A 21,337-nucleotide genomic window follows, 5' to 3' on the forward strand; every position below is an offset into this window, starting at 1 on the left:
CAGTCATAAAGGCAAGCCAAAACACAAATTTTATTTATCCATGATTTCATAGAACACACAAGTCTTTTTAGTTTCTTTCATTCTCGGTGCTACTAGGACTTGAACAGAGGCCTCACACTTGGCAGGCTGGCATTCTCCCATTTGAGCCATGTACCAGTCTTGCTTTTTTTCTAGCTAATTATTTTGGAGATGGAGTCTAGCAAACTTTTCTGCCCAGGCTGGCCCCAAACCTTTAGACCTTAGCCTCCTGAGTGGCTAAGATTATAGGTGTAACCATAAGCTATATAAAAGAGTATCTCAGGGGGCTGGGAAGGTGGCTCAGTGGTAGAGCGCTTGCCTTGCATGCCTGAGGCCCTGGGTTCGATTCCTCAGCACCACATAAGCAAAAAGTAAAAAGCCAGAAATGGCGCTGTGGCTCAAGTGGTAGAGTGCTAGCCTTGAACTGAAGAGCTGAGGGACAGCACCCAGGCCCAGAGTTCAAGCCCCACAACCGGCCCTCCCCCCCTCCCCCCCCCCCCCAAAAAAAAAAAGACAGATCTCAACTATGTAGCCTAGGTTGGCTTGAACTCATTATGTAGCACTCAGGCTGATCTCAACTCAGGATCCTCTGCCTAAGCCTCCCAGGTCCTAGAATTATAGGCATGCCCAACTGTTGTGTCCTAAAATATCTACACTGAATACATTACATTGCTGGATTTAGTATACATTTCCTTACCTATGGTGGTCTTACATACTTTGTCATCAAATCCCTTTTTAAGATTACAAACCACCAATTTTCCAAAGCATTTTCATAGGAGGTCAACCAATATATTGTTAATCTAGTCCCAGTTCTCATGCTCAAGAGAATTAGTTGGTAAAATAGAGTAAGAATTTTTGGGGATGGTTGCCATTTATTTGGAAAATCAGTTTACACAGGGAATATTAAACATAATTGTACTCCGCACTTTAAAAAGAAACAAGGTTAAAAGGAACTCAAAAATCCTACCTACATGAAAGTAGTGTTAGTAAAAAAAGAATAATGTTCAAAGAAAAAAAGGACAAACAACTAGCTAGAAACCACTCTGACACATTTAATGGGATAAATATAAAAGGTAATAGGTAAAACTCATATAACCAAAGACAATTAGAAAATAATGACATAATTTGGTAACTCAGAATCAGGATACTAAAACCCAGAATGAGCTAAGACCTTGCAAAAATGTCAAAACAACCAAAAGTCGGCTTCTGGCCATGGTGGGCAAAGGAAGAAGGTGCTATGGTCCCCAGGTGCCAGCTGGAAGACATGAACATGGCAGAGCATGGCAGGCCTTTGGCAGCAGCTCCCAGGCACGAGTATCCTGTCTTGTCTCCTTCAATGCAAACCACTATCTACATAGCAAATCTCTGAGTGATGAAGAGAACTTGAAACCATTCAGGAAATGTAATAATCCAAATGGCTATGGACACAATTAAAAAGACTTGATTCTGTTACAGGAATGGTTATGAATTTGACCATTTTGACCTCAGAAAACACTTGGAGATCATTCTGAAACCCCCTGATTGTATTAAAGGGAGTCAGATGTGCCATATTTTGCAGCCTTGTAAGCATGTCAGAAAATGCAGCTTTATAAAGAATTTGGGAAAACCTTCAGAAATTTCTTCCTGTGGGAGCTCTTTATAAAGCAAAAGTGGAAAAGAAAAAATCCGGAAGTGGCGCAGGCCCCACAACCGGACCCAAAAAAAAGCAAAAGTGGCCGGGAACCAGTAGCTCACACCTGTAATCCTAGTTACTCAGGATGCTGAGATCTGAGGATCATGGTTTAAAGCCAGCTTGGGCAGAAATACCCACGAGACTGTTTTCTCTAATCATTCATACAAAAAAATCTGGAAGTGGAGCTGTGGCTCAAGTGGTAGAAGCTTAGGAGCCAGCGCCACTTGCTCATGCCTGCAATTCTAGCTACTCAGAAGGCTGAGATCTGAGGATCGCAGTTCAAAGCCAGCCTGGGCAGGAAAATCCGTGAAACTCATCTCCAATAAACCACCAGATAAAAAACGGAAGTGGCAATGTGGCTCAAGTGGTAGAGCACTTGCCTTGAGCTAACGAGCTAAGGGACAACACCCAGGCCCAGAGTTCAAGCACCACAATCAAAAAAAAAAAAAAAAAAAAAAGCTTATGAACAGCACTCAAACCCTGAGTTCAAGCCCAGGACTAGCACAAAATTATAAGGTCTGCACAGGGACACCTCCCTCCCTCTTGGCTAAGTTTCGGTCCAGTATCTGTTACCTGGGTAACTGGCAGACCTGGAAGCAGTCACCTTTCCCTCTTGCTAGGTCACATCCTGGGCCACCTCTGGTCACAGGTCTCCTTACCTTAGGAGGGTCCCAGACCCTGAGGTCACATCCAGATCTAGTGTGGCCACACCTCTTCTTGTCCTTAGCATAGATAAGTCCTGGCTGAGGGGTGGGTGGCCCTTCCATTTTCAGCCAAGCCTCTCCACCATGCAAGGTGGGGGCAGCAGTTTGGTAAATAAACTTCTTTTCCTGCCTGAATAGGGCCTGGTGTACTCTTCATCAGCTACCTAATGAAGCCTACCCATATACCTTACAAAAGTAACTTAATTCAATAAAGTAAAAGTGTATGAAACTGACAATATTGTAGTCTATAAAGGACAGTAGTTCTTATGGTTAACATTGTAGAAAGACTTCCTTTTACATTTGAAAAAGATAATTTATTCCCTTAATATAATATATAGTTACCACATAATTGTTTTTCAGTGATGTATTCTAGAATGTTCTAAATCCTGTTAAAAATTTAAATGTTAGGCTGGGAAGGTGGCTCAGTGGTAGAGTGTTTGCCTTGCATGCCTGAGGCCCTGGGTTTGATTCCTCAGCACCACATAAGCAAAAAGAAAAAAGCCAGAAGTGGCGCTGTGGCTCAAGTGGTAGAGTACAGCCTTGAGCTGAAGAGCTGAGGGACAGTGCCCAGGCCCAGAGTTCAGACCCCACGACCAAGGCCCCCCCCCCCCCCAATTTTTTAAATGTTAAAAAATAAAACTTGTGGGGCTGGGAAGGTGGCTCAGTGGTAGAGCGCTTGCCTTGCATGCTCGAGGCCCTGGGTTCGATTCCTCAGCACCACATAAGCAAAAAGAAAAAAGCTGGAAGTGGCGCTGTGGCTCAAGTGGTAGAGCGCTAGCCTTGAGCTGAAGAGCTGAGGGACAGCGCCCAGGCCCAGAGTTCAGGCCCCACGACCAGACTAAAAACAAAAAAATAAATAAATAAAACTTGTAATGTATCCTGTCTTTTTTTTTTTTTTTTTTTTAAGTGTGTGTGTGTTTGTCCTGGGGCTAGAACTCAGGTCCTAGGTACTTTCCCTGACTTTTTTATGCTCAAGGCTAGCATTCTACAAGTTAAGCTACAGCTCCATTTTCAGCTCTTTTTTTTTTTTTTTTTTTAATTAATTGGAGATAAAGAGTCTCACAGACTATCCTGCCAGGGCTAGTTTTGAACTGTGACCCTCAGATCTCAGTCTACTGAGTGGCTAGGATTACAGGTGTTAGTCACCAGCACTTATTTTTTTTATACTGAGGATGGAACACAGGGCTGCTTTCTACCCCTGAACTACATCCCAGCCCTTTAGTATGTCATTTAGTTTTTTTTATGTAAAAGTAAAAATGACTTAATTTTTAGCAAAAAAGAGGGGATTTTTAAAACTGTTTGCAGAGAAAGCCTACCTCCAAACACATATGCTAACTGAAACAGATTATTCAAATATTTTGTCAGAAATTTTTATCAGACTGAAAATGATAGAATATTGATTTAAAAGATTAAAACCTGAAGAGGTGAGAAAATTGCAGGAGAACAAACACTTAACATTCTAAATTCATTTAGAGATGCTGGCCCAAATAATTTAAATTCAATGGCTGCTCAGCTTTTTTTTTTTTTGGTCAGTCATGGGGCCTGAACTCTGGGCTTGGGTGCTGTCCCTCAGCGCTTCAGCTCAAGGCTAGCACTCTACCACTTGAGCCATAGCACCACTTCCGGCTTTTTCTGATTATGTGATGGTGAGGAATTGAACCCAGGGCCTCAGGCATGCAAGACAAGCACTCTACCACTGAGCCACATTCCCAGCCCTGACTATTCAGCTCTTAAACCTGCATCACTCAAATTTTAAGAAGTGTTTTGTTAAAACATAACCTGTCTAGTCTAGTACAGAGTTAGGGATATTTTAATTTCCAAAACTGACCAGGACAAATTTCTAATACTATATGATCTTCCAGAATCTTGTCATTTCTTATCAGCTAAGAATTTAAGTCGCCTTTTTTTTTTTTTTTTGGCAGGTCGTGGAACCTGAACTCGGCCTAGGCTCTGTCCTTCAGCACTGCAGCTCAAGACTAGTGTTCTACCACTCGAGCCACAACACCACTTCCAGCCTTTTCTGCTTATGTGGTGTTGAGGAATCAAACCCAGGGCCTCATGTATGTAAGGCAAGCACTCTACCACTGAGCCACCTTCCCAGGGTTTATGTAGAAAGGCTCATGTGAGACAAACAATCCACAGTTTTTTGTTGTTTTTTCCCTTGCATCCTGGGGCTTGAACTCAGGGCCTGAACACCATCCCTGAGCCTCTTTGTGCTCTGCCACTTGAGCCATGGTACCACTTCTGGCTTTTTCTGAGTAGTTTAGTGGAGATAAGAAGTTTCATGCTCTTGCATGCATGAGGTCCTGGGTTCAATTCCTCAGCACCACATAAGCACAAAAGAAAAAACCGGAAGTGGTGCTGTGGCTCAAGTGGTAGAGCGCTAGCCTTGAGCTGAAGAGCTGAGGGACAGCGCCCAGGTCCAGAGTTCAGGACCCACAACCGGACCCCCCCCCCCCCAAAAAAAAAAGAAGTTTCATGGAATTTTCTGCTAAGGCTGGCTTTGAACATCAATCCTCAGATCTCAGCTTCCTGAGGAACTAGGATTACAGGTGCAAGCCACTGGCACCCAGCTCTATCCACAGTTTTTTATTCCATGTTCAAACATTAGGGTAAAAAGGCTAGCATAAAAAAAATCAAAAGTGGGCTGAGAATGTGGCTTAGTGGTAGAGTGCTTGCCTAGCATGCATGAAGTCCTGAGTTCAATTTTTCAGTACCACATAAACCGAAACAGTTGGAAGTGGCATTGTGGTAGAGTGCTAGCCTTAAGCTAAAGAAGCTCAGAGACAGAGCCCAGGCTCTGAGTTCAAGTCCCAGGACTGGCAAAAAAAAAAAAAAATCAGGCTCATGCCTATAATCCTAGCTACTCAGGAGGCTGACATCTGAGGGCCATGGTTCAAAGCCAGCCCAGGCAGGGAATCTATGAGGCTGTTATCTCCAATAAACCACTCAGAAAATCAGAAGTGGTGCTGTGGCTCAAATGGTAGAGCACTAGCCTTCCGCTGAAGAGCTGGGGGATAGCACCCAGGCCTAGAGTTCAAGTCCCTGGACTGACAAAAACAAAACAAAACAAAACTGGTTTTAATTCACTGATTCACTGATACAAAATTACTAGGAACTTGTGTGATATCCTTTTAAAAGCAAAAAAAAATTTTATCAGGAAATACTACAATCCTCTTGCAACAAAGTATCTAACTTATTATCTTTGCATTTCCAGTTCCTAAGGAGTCCCAAGCATATTAGGAACCATGAAAAAAAAATCTACTGAGATGAATTATATTAACTTTATTTGCTTTTTGCTTTTTAAAAATAGAATATTAATTGAAGAAATGCTAGGGATATCGAATATATGAGTTTCACCAAGTAATCTAACAATATCACTGAGAAAGTAGACGCAGATGGCTAAAAACTATAACCAACAAAGCCCGGCACTGGTGGCTCACTTCTGTAATCGTAGCTACTTAGGAAGCTGAGTTCTGAAGATGTTGGTTCAAAGACAACCTGGGCAGGAAAGTCCATGAGGCTCTTATCTCCAATTAATCACAAAAAAAACAAAGGTGAAGCTGTGGCTGAAGTGGTAGAGTGCTAACCTTGAGCATAAAAGCTCAGGGACACTGGACACTGGTGGCTCATGCCTGTAATCCTAGCTACTCAGGAGGCTGAGATCTGAGGATCACAGTTCAAAGCCAGTCCAAGCTGGAAAGTCCCTGAGTTCAAGCCTTATGATTGACCAAAAGAAGCTCAGGAACAGCACCCCTAGGTCTTACACACACACACACACACACACACACACACACACACACACACACACACACACACACACACACTCAGGAACAGCACCCCTAGGTCTTACACACACACACACACACACACACACACACACACACACACACACAAAGAAGGAAAGAAGGAAAGAAAAAAGTATACCCAGTAATGCTCAACTTCATTAAGCACTTACTTTCTATGCCTCTTTAAGAGAAAATATGACTTTACCTAATCAAATATGTCCCTAACATATCATGCTGGAAAAAGCCCTATGTTTCCTGCTGTTCCTTTTGTTTTCTCAAAAGTGGGTCTGGAGTGCCATAACTGGAATAAAAAATAAGGTAGTAGGGCTGGTAAAGTGGCTCAGTGGTAGAGCGCTTGCCTTGCATGCATGAGGCCCTGAGTTCGATTCCTTAGCACCACATAAGCAAAAAGAAAAAAAGCCAGAAGTGGCTCAAGTGGTAGAGCGCTAGCCTTGAGCTGAAGAGCTGAGGGACAGCACCCAGGCCCAGAGTTCAGGCCCCACAACCGGACTCCCTCACCTCCCCCCCCCCTCCTCAAAAAAAAGGCAGTAAGAGACTTGCCTCTACTATCTCTACTTACCTCTACTATGAATCTACTGCCCAATTTTGTATGATTGTGGGGGGAAAAGTCCCGGGCTTTAAATATAGACTGAATAATTTTGGAAGTTCTCTGTCAAATATAATCCTCCCTAAATCATTTACCTCTTTTAAAAAGTTTTACCATGAAGTACTAAGAATTGAGATCTCTTATTAGCAGCCTTATTTTTAGTACAATGTCCAACTTCTGCAATCAGAATTATTCCTGGAATTTGGGTTGGAAAAAAAACGAAGGATTGTGGTATTTGTGGAGGTGGTTAAAAAATGGCAGCCTCTCTGGCAGGAAACCAAGTAAAGAAGGTAGAAGAAGTCAAGATGATTTGCTGGGTTAGCTTTGAAAAACCAACCAAACAAACAAAAAGCAACTCTTCAGGGACTTTCTTAGAAGATACCCACAAAGTAAGCTAGTAATTCCTTGTGAGAACAAGTGATAAACAGAGATTATGTCTGTGTGTATATTAATATGGCTACATACATATAGTATGTTGGGAGAAATAAATTTATAAAAACATTTGTGGATAGGATAGATAAGATAGATAGATAGATGATCTCAAAAAATTAGACAGCAAGAGAATAAGCCATTAATAAATCAATAAGCAAACTTGGGCACTGATGGCTCATGCCTGTAATCCTAGATACACAGGAGAATGAGATCTGAGGATCACCGTTAGAAACCAGCACGGGCAACAATGTCCATGAGACTATTATCTCCAGTTAACCAAAAAAATACCGGGAGTAGAGTTATGGCACAAAGTGGTACAGTGCTAGCCTTGAACAAAAGAGCTCAGGGACAAGATTCAGGCCCTGAATTCAAGTTTCATGACCAAAAAAAAAGGGGGGGTGCAAATGGAAAGACAATTCTCAGAAAAAGAAATACAAATGGCTAATAGACCCATGAAAATATGTTCAACACCCTCAGCTTTACGAAAATACAAAGCATGGGCTGGGAAGGTGGCCTTGCATGCCTAAGGCCCTGGGTTCGATTCCTCAGCACCACATAAGCAGAAAAATCCAGAAGAGGCACTGTGGCTCAAGCAGTAGAGAACTCACCTTGAGCTAAAGAGCTCAGGGACAGTGCACAAGCTGAGTTCAAGCTCCACAACCAACCAAAAAAACAAAAAATCAAATCAAAACAAACAAACACAAAACAAAACTATAGTAACATTCCATCGCACTCCAGTCAAAATGGCAATCATTAAAAACACCAACAACAGCTGGGTGCCTGTAATCCCAGCTACTCAGGAGGCTGAGATCTGAGGATCTCCATTCAAAGCCAGCCCAGGCAGAAAAGTCTGTGAGACTCTTATCTCCAATAAACCACAGAAAACCGGAAGTGGCACTGTGGCTCACGTGGTACAGCGCTAGCCTTGAGCTGAAGAGCTGAAGGACTGCCCAGGCTGAGAGTTCAAGCCCCAGGACCAACCAAAAAAAAAAAAAAAAACCCAAAAAACAAAAAGTGTACAACAACAACAACAACAAATGCTGAAGTTGATGTGGAGAAAAAGGAACCCTCATGCATTGTTGGTAGGAACAAAAACTATCACAACTGCAATAGAATCGGTAAGAAGGTTCCTTTCTGTGTGTATGTGTGGTCATCCTGGGTTTTTAACTTAGGGCCTGAGAGCTATCCTTGGGAGTTTTTGTTCAAGTCTATTGCTCTACCACTTGAACTACAGCTCTACTTTCAGCTTATTTTTTTTGGTGGTTAATTGGTAATAAAAGTCTCATGGACTTTCCTGCCCAGACTGGCTTTGAACCATGATCCTCAGATTTCAACTTCTTGAGTACCTTAAAGGGAATAAGCCATCAGCACCTGACAACATGTTTGTTTGTTTAAAAAAAAAAACAAACCTAAAAGTATACCTATCTTATGTCCTTGATATAGCACTACTAGACATGTATCCAAAGGAGTATAAATCAAAACACAAGAAATATACCTGCAGGGCCAGATGCTGGTGGCTCATGCCTATAATCCTAGCTACTCAGGAGGCTGAGATCTGAGGATTGTGGTTCAAAGTTAGCCGGGGCAGGAAAAGTCCATTGGACTCTTATCTCCAATAAACCACCAGAAAACCAGAGGTGGTGCTGTGGCTTAAGTTGTAGAGGCTTAGCCTTGATCTGAAGAGCTGAGGGACAGCACCCAGGCCCAGAGTTCAAGCCCCACCACCTACCAAAAAAAAAGAAAAAAGAAAAGAAATATACCTGCATAGCCATATTTACTGCAGTGCTGCTCACCACAGCCAAACTATGGAAATAAGCTGAGGTACCAAATAACAGGTAAAGGGGATAAAGAAAATATAGCAATACATACCATGGAATATTACACATCCATAAAGAAGAATGAAAACATGTCATTTGCAGGAAAATGAATGGAATTAAAGAACACTATATTGAACAAGGTAAGTCAGGCTTAGAAAAGCAAATAGCAATTTTTTCCCCATTTGTAAAAGCTAGATCTAAAAGATATATGTATTTGTGAACACATACATAATATATATATATGTATCTATATACATATACACACACACACACACACATATATACACTTACATACACAGACACATATATACACCTAATATACACACAGAAACATGATTCTAACTATGGAACTGGTGCAGGGGAAGGGAATGCCCAGCCAATGGGTAGACCATATATGGCAAGAAAGACATAATGCTTCTCAAACGCTTCTTTTAAAAATTTTTTCTTTGTTGGTCATGGGGCCTGAATTCTGGGCCTGATTGTTGTCCCTCAGCTCTTCAACTCAAGGCTAGTGCTCTTCCACTTGAGCCACAGTGCCACTTCTGGCTTTTTCTGCTTATGTGGTACTGAGGAATTGAACACAGGACCTCATGCATGCAAGCACTCTACCACTGAGCCACCTTCCCAACCCCTCAAATGCTTCTTGTTGGTGTCCCAAGACTCTCTGCCTATACTGATAATTTTGTATGCATCTAAATGGAGGAGAAAATGGGAGAACAAAGAAAGGGATAACACTGACCAAGAAGACCTGTACTCATAACTTGACTTATGGAATTGTAACCACTCTGTACAACTACTCAAAAAGTATCTAAAAGCTGGGCACTAGTGACTCACACCTATAATCCTAGCTACTCAGGAGGATCTCTGAGGATCACAGTTTGAAGCCAGCCTGGGCAGAAAAGTCCCTGTGAGACTCTTATCTCCAATTAACCACACAAAACACTAGAAGTGGAGCTGTGGCTCAAAGTGGTAGAACACTAGCCTTGAGCTGAAGAGCTTGGGGACAGCGCCTGAGTTAAAGCCCCACAACCGGCAAAAAAAAAAAAAAGCTATCTAAATAGTGCCAGTCAATAAGGAGCTGAGAGATAAAAGGAAAGAGAAAGCAAAAGAAAGAGTTATTTTGATTAAAATATTTGTACATTTGAAGTATCATGGTAAAATTCCTTCGTACAATTAATATATAGTAAAAACTGAAAGTCATGAACTCAAACAGAATCTGTTGGGGAAGGCTATGACAAGGAGGGAGAAAGTGAGTGAGGATAAATATGGTAGAAATAGTTTATTTGCAAGTATAAAAATGGTTGAAATTGTTTTAAGAAGGAGGGATAAAGGAAAATGATAATAAATGAGGTGGTTCAATTCAGATATATTATTTCCAAGTACGGAAATATCACAATGAAACTCCCCTGGCACAACTAATGTAGACCAAAAAAAAAAAAGCCCACACAGGAGTAATGAGGCATTGCTTCTTTTTCTTTTGGGTCCGGTCGTGGGGCCTGAACTCTGGGCCTGGATGCTATCCCTCAGCTCTTCAGCTATCCCTCAGCTCTTCAGCTCAAGGCTAGCGCTCTACCACTTGAACCACAGTGCCACTTCTGGCTTTTTTCTTTTTGCTTATGTGGTACTCATGCATGCAGGGCAAACGCTCTACCACTGAGACACCTTCCCAGCCTCATTGCTTCTTTTTCTTAAATAATTCAGACATATTAACAAATTGGGAGCTAGCATAAAGGTAAAGGGAAACTCTACATTTTTCCTTTAAGGGTTATACAAATTTGAAATTGCTCCCAAAGTTTTTTTCTTTAGTTAACAGGAATTACATTTGACTTACCAAAATTTCCTAAATGATAGCATTTTTTTAAAGATCTAGTAAGATTAGAATTTAGTCATTCTTATATAAGGAGCCAAATATAAGACTTTTGTTATCTCTCTCTACCCTATCATCTAATGTTATATACCAGTGAAGTAAGTATTTCCCTCTATCTGAAGAAAATAACAGGGAGACAAAGACCAACTTGCAGAACTTTCACCTACTCCCTCCACATTCTTGGCTCCAGAATTCTTACCTGTAGATAGTGATATGGGGAGACAGAGGACGATTTAAAGTTGTGTTCTTATTCCAGAACCGTTCCATTTCTTCTTTGGCTGTTGTTCCCATAGGAATAGCACTAAAACAAAATCAGAAGGTTTAAGAAGTATTAAAAGTAAACCTGGCTTACTACTTTACATAACAAAATATTTATTTATTTAGTTAATTAGGGTTTTTGTTGTTGTTGTTTTTTTGGCCAGTTTTGGGGCTTGAACTCAGTGCCTAGGTACCATCCCTGAGCCTCTTTGTGCTCAAGGCTAGTGCTCTATCACTGGAGCTACAGAGTCACTTCTGAATTTTTCTGAGTAGTTTATTAGAGATAAGAGTCTCATAGACTTTCTTGTCTAAACTGGCTTCGAACCATGATCCTCAGATCTCAGCCTCCTGAATAGCTAGGATAACAGGAGTGAGCCACTGGATCCCAGCTCAGAATAAAATATTTAAAAAGGTAAGATGACTAGACTGACTTGGGAGAAAAACATGTTTGTCCAATTGCTTTATTTTTCTGACAAGTCTGATTCAATTAATAACCTCAGCCAAGGAATGTGGTGTACAATACTTATCTGGCATACAAAGGCCCTAGGTTTGACCTCCAAGACAGAAGAACAAAAAACAAATATTAAACGAAATGTGGGGGGGTGGGGGGAGGCTTGGAAGGGATGGGAAGGGGAAACAAAGGAGGAGGCTACAATGCTTGATAAGAAATGTACTCATTATCTTGCCCATGTAATTGTAACCCCTCTGTACAGTTTTTTCACAATAAAAAAATTTAAAATAAAATAAACAAAATGTGATTCCATTTCCCTCAGGATATCAAGGGCTATAAGTATGGACCAGTGGTAAAAGTACACGCTTAACATATACTAAGCCTGGGGATCAATGCTATTACCAAGAGAGGAAAAGAGGGATGGAGGGAAGGAAGAAAAGAAGTTAGGAAGGAAGGATTGACAAAGGTGAAAAGCTCCTGATAAATTATTTGGTACTATAAAAGGATAAAAACAAAACAAAAAGCAAGCACAAAATGAAAACAAAACAAAACAAAAAACACCTCTGTAGTAGCAAAAGCCTGGTCTATATTTCCTTATTCAGATGACCAATGTTTAAAACTCACAGACAACAGAGCTGGGAAGGTGGCTCAGTGGTAGAGCGCTTGCCTTGCATGCCTGAGGCCCTGGGTTTGATTCCTCAGCACCACATAAGCAAAAAGCAAAAAGCCGGAAGTGGCACTGTGGCTCAAGTGGTAGAGCGCTAGCCTTGAGCTGAAGAGCTGAGGGACAGCGCCCAGGCCCAGAGTTCAGGCCCCACGACCGGAACCCCCCCAAAAAAGAAAAAGATCAGGGACAGCATCTGGACCCTGAGTTCAAGCCTTAGAACTGGAATTTTAAAAAAAAAGGAAGGGCTGGAGGTGTGGCTCAAATGACAGTGCCAGAGGAGAGACCAAGCAAAGCCAGTACAGTAAAAAAAAAAAAAAACAAACAACAACAAAGAAAGGCTAAGACTCATATCTAGGTTAAAAGATACTACAGAAATATGACAGAAATATGTGTGCATCGAATTAGTTCCCTGAATGAGAAAAAGAAGATTGTATTTCTTTTTTTTTTTTTTTTTGGGGGGGGGGGGGGGTTGTTCTGGTCGTGGGGCCTGATCTCTGGGCCTGGGTGCTGTCCCTTAGCTCTTCAGCTCAAAGCTAGAGCTCTACCACTTGAGCCACAGCGCCACTTTCAGCTTTTTTTCTTTTTGCTTATGTCGTGCTGAGGAATCGAACCCAGGGCCTCAGGCATGCAAGGCAAGTGCTCTACCACTGAGCCACCTTCCTAGCCCCAGAAGATTGTATTTCTATAAAGCATATTTTTTTAAATAAAAAATCTAAAAATTAACTGTATATCAAGTGTTTGAAAATGTTAAACTTCCTAAATTTGCTAATTATGCCTATATAATTGTACTGTGTTATAAAAGAAAATATAAGAAAATGTTAACAACTGATGTATCTGGGTAAAAGGCAAAAGGCTAACTGTGCTAAACATAGTGGCATATATCTGTAATCCCAGTACTCCAGCATCTCAGTCAGGAGAACCATTTAAACTGGAAAAAAAAAAAGAAAGAAAGAAAGAAACAAACAAAAGGAAGGAAGGAAAAAAGAAAAAAATTAAAAAACAGAAACACAGGGCTGGGAATGTGGCTTAGTGGAAGAGCATTTGTCTAGCATGCATGAAGCCCTGGGTTCAAATCCTCAGCACCACAAGTGGTAGAGTGCTAGTCTTAAGCAAAAGAAGCACAAGGACAGTGCCCATGTCCTGAGTTCAAGCCCCAGGACACACTCACTCTCTCTTTCTCTCTCTCTCTCCTTCTCCCTTCTCTCTCTTTCTCTCTCTCACACACACACACACAAAATCAGAAACACAGTTTCTACAATTATTAACTTTTCAGCCAAGTGTCAATTACTGCATGCTTTCTTAATTATTCTTCAAATCTCTACCAACAATCTACTGCTTTTCTCTGAGGGGGAAAAGTGATAATATTATTATTAATAGATTTGGAAACTTACTTTCTGAAACAGAGCTGAGGATTAACGTAGGCTCGGAGGCAATGACGGCCTGTATGTCTGCAACATAAGAGAATCTAGAATCAATACACATTTAGAGATCAACATTAGTATATCAACTTTTCTATTTTTGTACTGCGTTAGCCTTAGAGTATTATATAAAAAGAAGAGAAGGTCTAGGACTGTAACTCAGTGGTAAACACGAGCTTAGCATATATGGAGCAGAGTTCAAACAGCACCTAAACACATAAAATAGAAAATAAAGTAAGATGATGAAAATAGTAACAGTATGTGTCCTATTTTCTGGCTGAAAACCTACACTTGGACGTAATTTGAAAAGTATTACCTACAATGTAATTTGAAAATAAAAGTATTATCTACAATTGTAAAATAATGTATCAATTGAACACAAAGAAACAAGTCAGGTACAGTCACTCAAGCCTATACTCCTAGCTACTTGGGAGGACGAAATCTAAGGATTGAGCTTTGAGGTTAGCCCAAGCAAGTTCAGGACATTCCATTTCACTCAATGGCTAGACTCATGGTGATGCTTGCTTATTGTCCTAGCTATGGGGGAGGCACAATGACTAAATACAGTGGCAATCTCTTGTCATCCCCAGTGGCACGGCAAAAAGCCAGGATGAAGGCTTAGTTCAACTGGTAGAGTGCTAGCTGAGCAAGCTTAGCCAATTAAAGCCTGGAGTTCAAGCCTGCTAACGCTCTCCCCTCTTGCAGCCCCCCAAAAGACTACAGGATTTGAAGAGGGATTATCCTAATCTTAACCACATTATTTCAGGAACTACCATCAAATTCTAGAAAACCTATATAAACTTCAAGTTAAAAAGCCACTCTCGTAAAAATGTATTTAAACAGACATTAAATTTTCTAAGTAAAACTTGCAGAAATGTATATATTATGGCCAGAACTACTTTTCAAGTAAAAACTAAAGTGTGGCCAAGCATTTTATTTATGGAGAATGTAACCAATACCAAGTTGAAATAGTATTATGAAAAAACATACAACCCACTCTACCTTTTAGTTACAAAAAATCAAAATTTTCAAAAGCACTTAAGTAATTGATCACTTGGAATTCTGGGAGCAAAAATTAAAAATTGATTCTGAAAAAGTTGGGTTTTTTTTTTTGGGGGGGGGTCGGTCATGGGGTTTGAACTCTGGGTCTGGGTGCTGGCCCTGAGCTCTTCAGCTCATTTGAGCCACAGTGCCACTTCTGGTTTTCTGGTGGTTAACTAGAGATTACAGTCTCACAGACTTTCCTGCCTGGGCTCCCTTTGAACCGTGATCCTCAGATCTTAGCCTCCTCAGTAGCTAGGATTACAGGCGTGAGCAACTGGTATCCAGCTTCTAGAAAAGTTTTTTCTGTATCCATTATGTGGAAGGCATTATAAGGATATAAAGATCTCATACCACTGATATTAGAATCGCAAACATTTCAAGAGCCTTATGCTATACAGCAATATATTGGAAGGGACCACTATTTGAAGAGAAAAATCCAATAACACTTCCTTCTTCAATTCTTCCCTCTCCCCAGCTTTGGAGGCAAGACGTGAATATACCCATTGTATACCCAATGCTCTCAGAAAGAAGTGGGAACAAATCTCTTTAAATCAACTGAATTGTCTCTGAAGTTGCAGGGCACACATTCCTTACACGAGGCTAGGCCTTGTTACTCCGCTACCCAGTAAGAGTTTGCAGATGTGGGTTGGAATCTATGGCGTGTCCGGTCTAGTGCTATTGTTCCCCAAATACCAATGTAAGCTTTCACAAGGCCCTTATAGAAATGAGTTATACCAAACTCCATAACCTCATTTTAAACATGACAAAAGTAATTATCGATACTTGCCTTTCATGTGCAACCAGGAACAACAACAGAAAGACTCATTTTCTACACAATGATAGAACTTAAAATGTTATAGCTAGAAAACAGTAGTTTGTTTTACTTTTACAAAGTAGAAATCTATAATTCTAGTGCTGTCTCTTTCCCTGTGCATGAAACGTGTCTCCTCAAAAATGTAATCATTTAACATCTTTGAACCACTTCTACAGACTAAGGCAGCAACAATAATATGTAAAAATGCTAGGTTAGAGTTTTAGATCTACATGAGTTTTAACACGAAGGATTCACTGAACTTCTGCTTTACCATTTTCACCAGACTGATCAATCTACCTCATTAATAATTGGAAGAACTGCCGGGCGCTGGTGGCTCATGCCTGTAATCCTAGCTACTCAGGAGGCTGAGATCTGAGGATCGCGGTTCAAAGCCAGCCCGGGCAGTAGAGACCGTGAGACTCCTATCTCCAATAAACCACCAGAAAACCGGAAGTGGCGCTGTAGCTCAAGTGGTAGAGCACTCGCCTTGAGCTGAAGAGCTGAGGGACAGTGCCCAGGCTCAGAGTTCAAGCCCCACGACCGACAAAAAAAAAAATTGGAAGAACTGCATTTTATTTATTTTTTGCAATTTTTATTGTGATTAAGTGATACATAAATTTCACAAACTTCACAGTATTGTGGGATAGTGATACTTAGTTAAAGTCACAAACACATTCTAACCTTCATGGGGCAAATTGTTTTTATCATGGTCTATAAAGCTTTGAAAATACAGTTATTTCTTCTACATCGGGTGATATGTACATTCCTTTTGCTTAGTGTCAACTAAGAACTACATTTTAAAAAACATACAGGAAATGAGCTGTATAGGAAATGAGCTGGGCACTATTATCTCAGTACTCAGGATGAGGCAGGAGGATAGTAAACTGAAGGCCAGTCTTAGATGATATAGTGAGCTCAAGGCCAGTCTGGGATAAATAGGGTAACTTATCTTAAAGTTTAAAACATTAAAAAAAGGAAATGTGGAGCCAGGCACTGGTGGCTCACGCCTGTAATCCTAGCTACTCAGGAGGCTGAGATCTGAGGACTGTAGTTCAAAGCCAGCTCAGGCAGGAAAGTCCAAGACCCTTATCTCCAATTAACCATCAGAAAACCAGAAGTGGTGCAATGGCTCAAAGTGGTAGAACGGTAGCCTTGGGTAAAAGAGCTCAGGGACAGAGCCCAGGCAGTGAGTTCAACCTCATGCTGGAAGAAAAAGGAAATGTGCAGAAAAACATTCTCTATAAACTGAAATATACCACATATATAAAATACTGTTCCATTAGTGTTCCATTAGCTAACAGATTTTGTAGTATGAGGGTTTTTTTTGTGATACTTCCATACATGCACACAGTATACTTTGAAAAATTCATTCCCTCACCCATATTCTCATTGCTTCTTTCTCCTCTCCCATTCCCAAGGTCTCTAGAATTCACATCACATTTTTAAAACTATCAATGGTGATTAAAAAAAAAAAAGTCATCTGCTGAAAATTAGATTACTTCTGGAAAAAAAATCCAAAAAGTTATTTGAAGCCAAATCTATGTGATCAAATTAAATACCATTTTTAGGACAAAACAAGATACAACAAATAAGCCTGTAACTATAATCTCACCATTTTGGAGGCTGAGGCAGGAGTATAAGTTAGGACCAATATGGGTTACATATTGAGTCTATGACCAAAAAAAAAAAAAAAAAAAAGGCCAGGTGCTGGTGGCTGATGCCTACTAACTACTCAGAAGGCTGAGTTCTGGTTAAAAGCAAGCCCGGGCAGACAAATTCAAGAGACTCTTATCCCCAATTAGTAGATAAAAAGCTGAAAGTAGAGGGGTAGCTCAAGTGTTAGTGGCAGCCTTAAATGAAAAAGCTGAGGGAGAACATAAGGCCTTAAGTTCAAGCCCTGGTACTGGCATTAAAAAAACTGGTGTGTGTGTATAATGTAAATATTTTACACATATATAATGTATTTCTCTTACACAACCTCTAAGGTTTATCTGATACTATATCCAAACTTCATAAATGTCTGGGTGAAAGCAACAATAAAATATATAACCTTGAATGATGAGAACAATCATTTATATACAAAGCTCTGGGACTATTTTGAAAATGAGCTATACAACTTGTGAGTGGCAATGGGAGGAAAAAAATGGAAGAGAGAAGAAAAGAGATGACATTGTCCAAAAAGAAATGTACTCATTACCTGATTTATATAACTGTAATGACCTAAAAGATCATTACCATCCAACTAACTCCCAAGCAACAACGTAAGTCATACCTGATTTCTCCTTTACTCTTACCTCTCATATACATGTACGAAACCATCCAATCCTACCATACTATGTAGAAAATTTCAATCTAGTCCATTTCTTTGGTCCATATTCTCTCTCTTTTTTTTTTTCCTAGTCCTGGGGCTTGAACTCTGGGCCAGATCCAGTGGCTTGGATCTGAAGATCTCAGCTCAAAGTCAGCTAGGCACTGCCCCTGAGCTTTTGTTCTCAAGGCTAGCACTCTATCACTTGAGCCACAGTGCCACTTCCAAATTTTTTTTTTTTTTTTTTGGTAGTTTAGTGAAGAGTCTCATGGATTTTCCTGTCCTGACTGGATTCAAATTGCAATCTTTAGAGCTCAGCTTCCTGAATAGATAGGATTACAGGCAGTAGCCACCAGTGCCTGGCTTTATCCTATTTTTAAAACTGAAACAGTAACCTTTGACCTCCCTAATAGTAGTTTCTTCCCTACCTTTCAATATCACCAGTGTGAACTTAAAATAGAGCTTATTTTTATCATTCTGCCTAAAAGACTTAACAGCTCTTGTTATTTAGAATATAAGATCCAAAGTAAGCAAACAAAACCCAACCCAACTTTCCAGACCTCTTTCTCACAAACTCCCTTAATTTCCTTACTTCTCCCACTTTGATTTTTATATTATGTCCAAATAGAAGGAGCCCTCTTATGACTACATGCATCTGCTCATAATCTTATTGGAACCTCTCACAACCTATAAAACTCATCCTTCAAAATCTAATTCCTAGATGGCAAAATTACCATTTTCTGTCTGTTTTTGAGACAAGCTCTTATAGCCTAGACTGGCCTCAAATTCAAGATTCTCCCTGCCTCAGCCTCTCCATGTACGGCTAAGTATGGCTTAAAAATCACCACTTCTTAAGTCAGGTGCTGGTGGGTCACACTTGTAATCCTACCTACTCAGGAGGCTGAGATCTGAAGATTGTGGTTCAAAGCCAGCCCGGGCAGGAAAGTCCATGAGACTCTTATCTCCAATTGACCACCAGAAAACCAGAAGTGGTGCTGTGGCTCAAGTGGTAGAGTGCTCACCTTGAGCATTCAGGCCCAGAGTTCAAACCCCACGACTGGGGAAAAAAAGTCACTACTTCTTTAGCCTTACGTGGTTCATCAGTCATATTCCCATAGTATTTGTTCCTATCTTTATACATTATGCTAATAACTCACCTATTTATCTCCCCTACTAGACTTTGAGCTTCCTGAGGATAGGATTGAATACTTTGCATCTATAGCAACAATAAAAATGTCTGACATATAGAAGAGAAAAAACAAACCAAAAAAAAGTACTAAGTATAACTTTTGTGGTTAGTTTTCTTGTTCTTTGCTTTTGTTGTTGTTTTTGTGATAAATATTGGACTGAGGGCTCGGGACATTAAGTCCTAGAATGGTCAGTGTTACACAACCCCAAATGATATTGTCTGGATACACATATTAAGTATGGTGGCCAGGGACTGGTTCCAGGATACCCAGCAGAACTAAGATCTAAGAATAATTAAATTGTTTGTATAAAATGCTTGAGGTTTCTCATATATTCAATGCAATTCTCTCATATAATCATTACTTTACTGCATGTGCACATGATGTAATACTAAGTAACAAAATCAAGTTTTGCAACTTTCTGCAATTTGTTTTTCAAGTATTTTCAATCTGAGATTGGTTAAATCCAAGAATGAAAACCTGAGAGTGAAAATGATCAACTGTATAATGATGCTCAGCTAAGCCAAGCATCAGTAGTTCACACCTGTAATCCTAGTTACTCAGGAGGCTGAGATCTGAGGACTGCAGTTCAAAGCCAGCCAGGGCAGAAAAGTCCCTATAAGATGCTTATCTCCAAATAACCACCAGATAACCAGGAGTGGCACTGTTGCTCCAAGTAGTAGAGTGCTAGCACTGAGCAAAAAGAGCCCAGGGACAGCACTCAGGCCCCGAGTTCAAGCTCTACAACTGATCAAAAAAAAAAAAAAAAAAAAAATCCCAGCTTTTAAACATTGATTCTGAAACATGTACTGAAATATATGTGAAATGTCAAATAATTCAAAAGCATTCAAACTGATCATCTGAAATACAGGAAGCCTCTCTAGAACTACTTGCCTTGGCCTGTCTTTGAGAAAAGATACAAAAAAGGGCAGGAGAAAATGAAGAATTAAGATAACTCTGATCACAACTCCAAGAGAATCATTCTGTCAAGAAAAACTAAACAAAGTCTATTTTTATATTACATGACTGAAATGGAGAGAAATGAGAAGGTATTTGAGGAAATCAGAAATTGAAATCTCAACAGCAATGAAGCAAACTTTCCATAACAAATAAGTTTCCAAAAATAAAGTTAGTACAAACCTGTACTGGGGAGTAGGGATATGGCTAAGTACTAGATGAAGCACAAGGCCTTGAGTTCAAACTCGAGTACAACACAAAGGAAAACACAAAGATTTTTTAGGGGTTCAGGCACAAAGATTTTTCAGTGGTTCAGGCCTATCATCTTAGATCTGAAGATCCCAGCTCAAAGCTATGGCAGATAAGATATTCCATCTCCCAATTAACCAGCAAAAATATCAGAATGGAGGTGTGGAGAGCCAGCTAGCTGTAAGGAAAAATGCTGACAGCTCCAGGCCTTGAGTCCAAGCCCCAGTATTGGCACACACATAAAAAGTAATTTTATTTATTATTATTTTTATTTTATTTTTTGCTGGACCTGGGCTTGAAACTCAGGGCCTAGACTCTGTCCCTGAGCCTCTTGTGCTCAAGGCTAACACTCTACCACAAGCCATAAAACCACTTTTGGCTTTTTCTGAGTAGTTTTTGGAGATGAGTCTCAGACTTTCCAGCCTAGGCCAGCTTCGAACTGCAATCCTCTGAGCTCAGCCTCCTGAGTAGCTAGGATTACAGGTGTGAGCCACCAGCACCTTACTAAAAAAGATTAGAAGAAAAAAAAGATAACTTTGATACTACTTAAACGGTCCCCAAAAGAAATTTCTATAATATATAAAATGACTGAAATAAAAGTAAACATAAGGCTGGGAATGTGGCTCAGTGCCTAGCATGCATGAACCTTGGGTTTGATTCCTCAGTACCATATAAACAGAAAAAGTCGGAAACCAAAGAAACTCAGGGACAGTTTCCCGCCGAGTTCAAGCCCAGGATTGGCAAAAACAAAGACAAAAGTAAATATTAGAAAAACAATACAAGCTTCCTGAATACTGAAGACATGTTTTAAAAGGTCACTTATCTTATTATCAATCAATATCAATCAATTATCAACAAATATGAATTCAACCTTCAGTACTGGAAAGGGGGAGAGAGAGAAAGAGGGAGGAAGAGAGGAAGGAAGGGAGGGAGGGAGGGAGGGAGGAAGGGAGAGGGAAGGGAGAGTGAGGGGGGGGGGGTGAGGGAAACAATGCTGGGATTTGTACCAGAAGTTATCTAAAGGCATTAGTCCCTAGAACTAGAGGGCAGTGAATTACAGAAAGAGAGCTAGACAGTTC

General features: G+C 40.4%; 1 protein-coding gene and 1 pseudogene across 1 annotated transcript in view; one reads left to right on the forward strand and one right to left on the reverse strand.

Moving 5' to 3' along the window:
* Sdhc (succinate dehydrogenase complex subunit C) overlaps positions 1 to 21,337 on the reverse strand; it is a 35,491-nt gene that overhangs the window by 13,035 nt on the left and 1,119 nt on the right. The window contains exons 2-3 of the mRNA XM_042682260.1: positions 13,673 to 13,729; positions 11,105 to 11,206 (exon numbers count right to left, since the gene is read on the reverse strand). Of these exons, the coding sequence (XP_042538194.1) occupies positions 11,105 to 11,206; positions 13,673 to 13,729 (159 nt within the window). The remainder of the gene's footprint in view (positions 1 to 11,104; positions 11,207 to 13,672; positions 13,730 to 21,337) is intronic.
* Positions 1,231 to 2,655, forward strand: LOC122109653 (annotated as a pseudogene).

This window comes from Dipodomys spectabilis, unplaced genomic scaffold (genome assembly GCF_019054845.1).
Source record: "Dipodomys spectabilis isolate Male_0828 unplaced genomic scaffold, ASM1905484v1 ptg000069l, whole genome shotgun sequence".
Classification (NCBI taxonomy): Eukaryota; Metazoa; Chordata; class Mammalia; order Rodentia; family Heteromyidae; genus Dipodomys; species Dipodomys spectabilis.